Below are 9951 nucleotides of genomic sequence, written 5' to 3'. Positions count from 1 at the left end.
GCTGAGGCAGGTGGATCAAGAGGTCAGGAGATCGAGACCATCCTGGCTAACATGGTGAAACTCTGTCTCTACTAAAAATACAAAAAGTTAGCTGGGCGTGGTGGCAGGCGCCTGTAGTCCCAGCTACTCAGGAGGCTAAGGCAGGAGAATGGCGTGAACCTGGGAGGCGGAGCTTATAGTGAGCCAAGATCACGACACTGTACTCCAGCCTGGGCAACAGAGCAAGACTCAGTTTCAAAAAAAAAAAAAAAAAGGAAAAGTAATAATCCTCCAATTTAATATTAGATGTTAATACTTACTTTAAAAAGAATAAATTTTGACACAACTTTACATTTTTTAAATAGACATAAAATATGTACCAAGTTTATTTGCCTTTAAATTATACAAACAGAACATGTTAGTCAAAATATTAAATTTTCTTGCATTTTACAGAAGAAAAATAAACTGAAGTGAAACTGTACGAACTGCTGAACTTCAGATAAACGTTTCTTCAAAACAAGAGATACTAATTCCTAAAAGATTCTTCTAAAGTTTTTTAAAAAAAGATTAAGAAAAACAGTAAGCCATTGGGTTATTACATCCTAAAAAAAAACTACATGTTTCTTAATGGACATATGTTTACATTTACAGATAGTAAACTTAAGTTTCCTGTCTCATAAAACTCAGAAGATGCCAGTGATGTCTAAACTACGGAAAATAATAAAAGCCTCTTTTTCATATGAAAAAACATTAAAACTAAATCTACCTTAACATTATTTTCTACGAAAACTTAATAAAGAATGGCTAATCTGAAAACAAAACACTATACAAATCAGTTTCAAAAAAGAAATACATTATGAGATTAGGCTTATAGCTAGTGGTATCAAGTAAAACTCCAAATGATAACACAATTTACAGTATTAGCCGGTCCTCTCCTCCCTCCTGAATTACCTGACCAATGGAAGTTTGGCTTTGTTGTTTCAGAAAGCACTGTTTCTTACATTCCATTAATTGTTGCAAATCACGCCACATTTTTGCTTGTTTCATATTTGGACCATGACTTTCTCGTACAACTTTTTGTTTTTCCCGAAGTTTCTATCACAAAAAAAAACCAGGAATAATTAAATCTCAGTTACAGGGGCATATTTCTACTGCTATAGTCAGAGGAATATGGTATGTTTTCTACACTAGATAAATAATAGTTAGCTAAACCACATACTCCTATAATGTATCAAAACTAAGATTATAAAAGTTAGCTAAGGCCAGACGTGGTGGCTCATGTCTGTAATCCTAGCACTTTGGGAGGCTGAGGCGGGCAGATCACGAGGTCAGGAGATCGAGATCTCTACTAACCTCGACACTAAGTCAACCTGTTTGCCTTTCTAGTTCTCCAAAAAAACACAAAAAAACAAAAATTAGCCACGTGTGGGGGTGTCCGCCTGTAGTCCCAGATACTCGGGAGGCTGAGGCAGGAGAATTGCTTGAACCTGGGAGGCGGAGTTTGCAGTGAGCAGAGATCATGCCACTGCACTCCAGCTTGGCAACAGAGCAAGACTCCGTCTCAAAAAAAAAAAAAAAAAAGTACAGAAAACAAAAACAAACAAAAAAACCACACAAAACTATAGAAGGAAGTGAGAGAAAAAGATACTTAGGAAAGTGGAACAGTATCATGGTGTGAAAAGAAGAATGTAGAGTTTGGAAGTCAGAAGACTTCAGTTTTAATTTGGTTTTGTCTCCTCTAGCAGTAAGAAAGGCACTTAATTTCTTGGGACTTCAGTTTTCTCAATTATCAATAAAGGTTAATAGACCAGGCGTGGTGGCTCACAACTGTAATCCCAGCACTTTGGGAGGCTAAGGTGGATAGATCACTTGAGGTTAGGAGTTCGAGACCAGCCTGATGAACATGGTGAAACCCTATCTCTACTAAAAATACAAAAATTAGCAGGGCATGGTGGCGTGTGCCTGTAATTCCAGCTACTCAGAAGGCTGAGGCAGGAGTATGGCTTGAATCTAGGAGGTGGAGGTTGCAGTGAGCTGTGATCGCGCCACTATGAGACTCTCAGTCAAACTGCTTGCCTTTGTAGTTCTCCAATGAAAACCAGCTAGGAGGATGTACATGACATATTACTCAAGAATAACGTATAGTTATAGCTCAGATAGCTTTAAAATAATTCATTTATTAGCCTAAGCCTGAGAAATGTCCACCTTTTGTTTTAGAATTTCCATATACATAAAAATTTCTCAAGAAACCAACAGGCTCAGTATATTCTATATACTAAAACCTAATTCTTATTTATTCAAGATATAATTATGGAGCACCTGTTATGTGTCAGGTATGCTTAGAGTTTCAAGTGGAAAACAGGACTCATGCTATACAGGTGGGCAGATCACTTGAAGTCAGGAGTTCGAGACCAGACTGGCCAACAGGGTGAAATCCTGTCTCTACTAAAAATACAAAAATACAAAAATTAGCTGGACATGGTGGCTTGTGCCTGTAATTCCAGCTACTCAGAAGACTGAGGCAGGAGAATTGCTTAAACCTGGAAGGCAGAGTGAGCCAAGATCGTGCCACTGCACTCCATCCTGGGCAACAGAGTGAGATTCTGTCGCTAGAAAATAAAATAAAATAAGGTGAATAATAGGAGACCGGGGGCTGGGCGCAGTGGCTCACTGCCTGTAATCCCAGCACTTTGAGAGGCCGAGGCAGGAGGATCGCTTGAGCTGGGGAGTTCAAGGCCTGCCTGCGTAACATGATACCCTGTCTCTACAAAAATAAAAACTAAAAAATTAGCTGGGAATGGTGGTGGCACGTGCCTGTAGTCCTAGCTAGTTGGGAGGCTGAGGTGGAAGGATCACTTGAGCCAGGAATTTGAGGCTGCAGTGAGCTATGCTGTCACTACTGCATTCCAGCTTGGGCAACAGAGCAAGACCCTGTCTCTTAAAAACACAACAAAAAAACCAAATCAAGGCTAACAATAGGGGAAAATAAAAGTATTTACTTGATAAGATTATGTTTTCAAGTGACATAATAGATACTGAAATACTTGATAAATTATCATGTATTATATATATTCTTGTTATTAAATGCTGTATTCTATCCTATCCTGAAACAGTGTATACTCTATTTATGTCCAGATAAATAAAATTGTATGCACATATACTTCAGGGAGCAAGCTCAGTGATTATAAAAATAGTATACTATTAAATAAGCCAAAATCCTTCTCAGAATTGTTTTTGTTACTAACATATTAGACGGTCCACTTGCCAAAACTATTTTACTCATTGACTCTAAAATTTTAAACAGGAATAAAAGAATCTCCAATATATTACAAAAATATACTTTGGTTCCATATTATGGCAAATTGAGAAAGGGTGACTGAAAGCAAGAGTAGACCCAAAGTCAGAGACAATAGGTGACAAGGTAGGAAAAAAGAGAGAGAGAATTCAGCCCGGGCAATGAAGTGAGACTCCCCCATCTCTACAAAAAAAATTTTTTTAAATTAGTTGTGTATGGTGGCACATGCCTGTGGTCCCAGCTACTCAGGAGGTTGAGGCAAGAGGATCACTTGAGCCTGGGAACTCAAGGCTGCAGTGAGCTGGAGTGCCATTGTACTCCAGCCTAGGTGACAGAGTGAGACTCTGTCTCAAAAAAAAAAAAAGAAGAAGAAGAAAAAGAAAAGAAAGGAATTCATTCATAATCCCATGCTCTGGAGACAACTACAGTTGACATTTTGGTAGAAAAGGTGATGGTGCACATAGAGGGAAACGCAGTGTGTCACAAATACCTGTACTGACACTGAGTGTGAGAAAATTACCAAGACAGACAGAAAACCAAGCAGAGACACAGAGGCAGAGTGCACAGGAACATCCTCATTCTTTCCTCTTTTAACATAGGGTCAATATACTAGGTGATCTGAGACACAAATGAGAATGCTGGTCGTTGGTACTTGCGCAAATAAGAGGATTAACTAAGCTGAAAACCAGATTCAAACCACCCATTAAAATACTGCCCACCCAGCTATGCATAATGAAAGCAAAGTTAACAGCAAACAGGAATAGAACACATAATTTTAAAAATAGAAATATAACCAGTACATTTTTTGATGCAATACCTGGCATATTAATACATCTATTTAAGTTTATGTTGTAAATAATGTATCTTACAACATATATTTTATCTTCATAAACTAAAAAGTATTTAGAAAGGCCGTTAAGGCAGACCAAGAATTTTAAGACTTCTGCACATGATTTTAAATTAAGGCACTACTTAACCTGTAACTTTTCTTATATTATTGGAATAATTTCCTTGTCAAAAAATTCTAACAACCTATAAAAGTTATTTAAAGAACCAAAGACAGGATGTGGGCACTGTCTGTGTCAGAAATATTACATTTAATTTGCTTCATAACCATGTGTGTTTGAAACCTTTAACTTTATGAATACAACTGACGTTAGTATGTATATATTTTAAATCTTATTATTTACATTTGTTTACAGTTGCAATGTACAAAAATCACTAATCACATATTTCATTGTTCTTTAAAGGAGGAGGTGGTGGTATAGAAGGGGGGAAACTCAGTTGGCCTGAGGAGGTCTATGGATGCCCAGTTCATATTGGCTTAGAGGGCTTAGACTATCATCACTTTGAAAGGCTAGGTTTGTTCTGTCTGCCTTGAAAATTTAGATCTACTCTAAAACTTTGAGGATTAAGAAGCTTTGTTTCTTAAATGATACAGCCTGACATCTGGGGAATGAGCCAGTCATTGGTTCACTTGCTTAAATATACTTGATGTTATATTGCCACTTTTCCCAATGATCCTGCAAGAAAACACTACACTGGATGGGGGAAAAATAATCTTTAATCAGATTTGGCAATTAAGGTTGGGTCTTTGAAAGGATTTCAGGTTTGAAAAATATTTATGCATGTACAGCATCCATCCAGATACTTTGCAACAGAAAAAAAAAAAGAGGAATGTTTTCATATGAAAAAAGTACATTACTTTACATGAAATCTTTGGATGAAGTCCATTTTGGGCCAGGCGCAGTGGCTCACACCTGTAATCCCAGCACTTTGGGAGGCTGAGGTGGGTGGATCACATGAGGTCAGGAGTTCGAGATCAGCCTGGCTAACCAGGTAGAAACCCCATCTCTACCAAAAATACAAAAATTAGCCAGGTGTGGTGGCACACTCCTATAATCCCATCTACTCGGGAGACTGAAGCATGAGAATCACTTGAACCTGGTGGGTGGAGGTTGCAGTGAGCGGAGATCAGGCCACTGGACTCCAGCCTGGGTGACTGAGTGAGACTCTATCTCAAAAAAAAAAAAAAAAAAAAAAAAGTCAATTTTGACAATCATATCAAATCCTACAAATCCAAAAATCTCTAGTTAAAATATTATACAAATGAATGTTTATACCTTGATTCACATACATGCTTTCAAATATGAAAATTATTTCTTTTTTTCCTTTTAAGTATGGTGTGTCATCCCATAAGTGAAATAATGTACACGGAATTCACTATTCTCCCAGTAAATGGAGGAATCAGCTTTGAGAAGGCTTCCTTTTATTTTTTATTTATTTTCATTGATATAATGGTCATTTATTAACAAATCACAGGTGAACACTTTTTAGAGAAATGGCTAATTTCAGGTTTGAGAAAGAAAATGTACAGTATGAAATTAGAACATTTTGTCACACCAGAAAACAGAGAAGTCATCAAAGTCTACTAGGGTTTTTTCAAAAGGATTCAAAAGCTGATTTCAGAGGCTTCCACTGGCCAAATTTGAGTACTAATGGGACTAATAATCACAATAGATTGAAACATATCAAATGTGCTCAATCTAAAAGTCATAAGATTACTTTTGAAGGACGATAAAGAACCAACTCATCATTTTGAAAACCAGTAAACAGTGAATCAAGCAGTTATTCTATCTTTCTTATATGAATGTAACTCAGGGTAAGTACATAGAAGATAAGGAGAAGTTGCTCATTACAGAATTATTCCAGCCAATAAATGAAGAAGGAATGACATAATCAGAATGTTACCACTGTGCAACTTTCTAATGAATTATGGATCCAGGAAATGATTATCAATGGCTGTCTACATCATAAGAAGAAAGCCTCCTGATAGAAGTACATACCACCATCTATGAAGTATTCTTGCCAAATATCAAAACATATTTAATCAAGCTTCTAGATCTAACTACCAATTCACAGGATATACTGGGAACAGAAGAACATGCTAATTGACACCAAAGGGTTACCAACAGCAAAGTTCAAAATGTTGAAAACCCACTAGGACAAATTATCAGTTTTTTTTTTCTTTTCAACAAAAAATTGTAAGGAAAAAATGATGGGGGAGTAACCTAGAGAGAGAGAGACTTAAGAGAGATATAAGCTAATAACAATGTATGGACTGTTAGGATCCCGATTTAAACAAATAAATCATGGTGAAGTTTGAACATTGGGTATTGGATGTTATGTAATTATTGTTAAATTCTTTTTGGTAGGATAATGGTATTGTGGTTATGTTCAAAAAGAGTGTTTATGATACATACTGAAATGTGATGAGATAAAATAATAAGAATTTGAGATGTGCTTAAAAATAATTTAGAAAAAAATTGGGGGCAGGTACTGGATGAGACTATAGATAAAACAAGGCTGGCCACGAATTTAATAATTAGAGTTGGATGATGGATATATATGGATTGATTAAAATACAGTTTTGAAAATTTCAATAACAGAGGCTATCTTTTTTTTTTTTTTTCCCTTTGAGATGGAGTTTTGCTCTTGTTTCCCAGACTGGAGTGCAATGGTGTGATCTCTGCTAACTGCTCATCTACCTATTTCAGTTTAAATATGAGGAAATGAACTCTAAAGTGATTAGAGGGCTTGTTTAGAATCACAAGTCTAAGAGTGAAGCTAAGTCACTTGATGACTGGTCATCTTTCCTCTGAATTATTAGTAAGTATATGTTTTTTCTTTTTTTCTCCTAAGAATGCAAAGCTGGTGTCTTTGTTAAATTGGTTGCTTTATGAAGTCAGCTAGAATAACTAATCAGTTGGTCATTTAAGTCCTGATGGTCAAGGCCATAACTTACTCTCTACCACTTCTAGGAGTGGCTCAGAGAACTAAGAACAATAATCATACAGTCCTATTTCAGTCACCATCAGGTAACTCTGGCAGGAGGGAGATGAGTATCTCAAGCAAGGTTTTTCAGTTGTTTGTATTAAATAAATTAATGTTTGTAAAGGGCTTAGACCAGGGCCTAGATCATAGTAAGAACTTTATGTTTATTAAATAAAGTAAATGAATAAATTTGTACCTATCGCATAAAAAGGTATCTGAGAATAATTTTTTTTTTCTTTGAGATGGAGTCTCGCTCTGTTACCCAGGTTAGAGTGCAATGGCCCAGTCTCAGCTCACTGCAACCTTTGCCTCCCGGGTTCAAGCAATTCTCCTGCCTCAGGCTCCAAAGTAGCTGGGATTACAGGTGCCTGCCACCATGCCTGGCTAATTTTTGTATTTTTCATAGAGACGGGGTTTCACCATGTTGGCCAGGTTGGCCTTGAGCTCCTGACCTCAACTGATCCACCGGCCTTGGCCTTCCAAAGTGCTGGGATTACAGGCATGAGCCATCGTGCCCAGCCTGAGGATAATCTGAAAACTGTAATGCAGAACATTATTATGAACTCTTTGTGATTTAAAAATAGATAATTTTTTCTTTAAAAAATCCATTGTGCCTTTATTTCTGTAAAACTAAATTCTTAAGGAAGTCTTCCATCTTTAAAAAGAATGAACAATTTCCTCTCAAAAACTGTACTAGAACCTTTTGGAAAGAATGTCATAAATCATGTACAGTACTGAAAGCCTGAATCAGTTAGACACATGTAAAAAAATAAATAATAATTCTTACCTTTCCAAGGTTTTCTTGTTCAGCAATATTTTTGGTATACTGTTCCCTAGGGAGTCAACATAATGATTTACTTTCAATTTACTTCAAATGATTTGATCATACAAGTGAATTATAAATTAACATATCTATCTAAAATACATTAGGCAATATAGTTTAGGGTACTGGAGTCAGAATGAAACCCATTATCAAATTCTTTGTCTTTCCCCATCTTTAGTTAGTTCTTCAAGTAAACAGCAATTTAAGGAAAAAAAAAGATAACAAAACATTCCATAGGAAATTAAGAGAATTAAAATGTTAAATACTATTTCTGGTTAATCTACCCTCAAAACAATGGCAACCCATTTGCTTAAATTACACATTGTTTTTAAAGAGGCTTGTAGAAAGGAGAAAGGATATACATTTCAAATAAACATTAAGTAGCACCTAATCTTACAATTCTACTTCTAGGAAGTCATCCTACAAAAATATCCCATAACTTAAATAAACATAGAAGCAGACTATTTACTTCACCATTGCTCATAATAATGAAAATATGCAAACAAACTAAATGTCTGTAGATGGGAAAATGTTTAAGCAAATTATGGCACATCTATTCAAACAAATAATAAGGAGTTATACAAAAGAATGAGGTAAATCTATAAATACTGAAGCGGAAAATATTCTAGATCAAGAGAAAAACAGTATATGTAGTTTAATCTTTTTTTTTTTCCTTTGAGACAAGGTCTCACTCTGTTGCCCAGATTGGAGTGCAGTGGCATGATCACACCTCATTGTAGCCTCCACCTCCCTGGCCCAAGCGAATCTCCCACTTTAGCCTCCCAGGTACTGGGATTACAGACATGTGTCACCATATTGGGCTAATTTTTTTTGTAGTTTTTTGGCAGACACAGGGTTTTGCCATGTTGCCCAGGCAGATCTTGAACTCCTGGGCTCAAGCAATTCGCTCATCTCAGCCTCCCAAATGCTGGGATTACAGGTGTGAGCCACCACACTCAGGTGCAGTTTAATCTTATTTTTATATACATATATATGTATACATTTGTGTATACACACATGCACATAACATTTCCCATGTATTAACTAACACACATATATACAGATGTATCAGCAAATGCATGGGAAAAGAATATGGCATAATGTACACCAAAGTATTAATAGTAGACATTTCTGAGGCATGGCAATATGGACAGCATTCAACTTCGGTGCACACTACTTCATAATGGTTACTTTTGTTCTTACAAGTATTTCTTTTGTAAGCTAAAAAAATAATACTTTTAACGTAAAAATTAAAAACATAATAACATTGTATTTTACTTATAAACAAAATTATATTTCAATACTATTGAAGACAAAATGTGAGATTTAAAGCAGGTGACATGTTAAGGATAAAGACTGAAGGATGAGGGTAAAGGAACACACAACAAAGAAGAGACTGTTTTTCTGTGTAAAGCTACACTGCAGTATTTAAGAAAAAAGTAAACAATATAAAATTGGGACTCCAAGAAATCATAAGCCACAAAAAAAGAAAATATAGCACTCTAAGTAAAGGAAAATTTTGCAATTAGTCCTGATGCATCCTCATTTTCGGTGGGGCACGGTGGCTCATGCCTGTAATCCCAGCACTCTGGGAGGCCGAGGAGGGTGGTTCACTTGAGGTCAGGAGTTTGAGACCAACCTGGCTAACATGGTGAAACCCCATCTCTACAAAAATACAAAAATATAAACTAAAAAAACACAAATGACAAAAATTAGCCAGACGTGGTGGCATGTGCCTGTAATCCCAGCTACTCGGGAGGCTGAGGCAGGAGAATACACTTGAACCTGGGAGGCGGAGGTTGCAGTGAGCCAAGACTGCGCCACTGCACTCCAGCCTGAGCGACAGAGCAAGACTCTGTCTCAAAAAAAAAAAAAAAAAAAAAAAAAAACTATATCTATATCTATATCTATCTATCTATCTATCTATCTATCTATCTATCTATCTATCTATCTATATCTATCTCTGGCTAGAAGACAGATCAGAAAATCAATAGTTCAAGAGCACTTATTTCCTTCTTTA

At 36.3% G+C, this 9951-nt stretch overlaps 1 protein-coding gene across 47 annotated transcripts in view; it reads right to left on the bottom strand.

Moving 5' to 3' along the window:
* Positions 1-260: 260 nt before the first annotated feature.
* IFT81 (intraflagellar transport 81) overlaps positions 261-9951 on the bottom strand; it is a 90173-nt gene continuing 80482 nt past the window's right edge. For 19 of the 47 annotated variants that reach the window (XM_077954963.1, XM_077954927.1, XM_077954932.1 and 16 more), the window contains 2 exons: positions 7896-7941; positions 261-1074 (listed from right to left, as the gene is read on the bottom strand). In XM_077954963.1, coding sequence (XP_077811089.1) covers positions 892-1074; positions 7896-7941 — 229 coding nt within the window. In that variant the 3' untranslated portion in view covers positions 261-891. Of the gene's footprint in view, positions 1075-5218; positions 5289-7895; positions 7942-9951 lie in introns of all 47 variants that reach the window. The other 28 variants (XM_077954924.1, XM_077954930.1, XM_077954936.1 and 25 more) reach the window with 3 other exon arrangements.

This window comes from Macaca mulatta, chromosome 11, assembly GCF_049350105.2.
Source record: "Macaca mulatta isolate MMU2019108-1 chromosome 11, T2T-MMU8v2.0, whole genome shotgun sequence".
Classification (NCBI taxonomy): Eukaryota; Metazoa; Chordata; class Mammalia; order Primates; family Cercopithecidae; genus Macaca; species Macaca mulatta.
The sequence above is the reverse complement of the archived record's forward strand: the minus strand, read 5'-3'. Positions and strand labels throughout refer to the sequence as shown.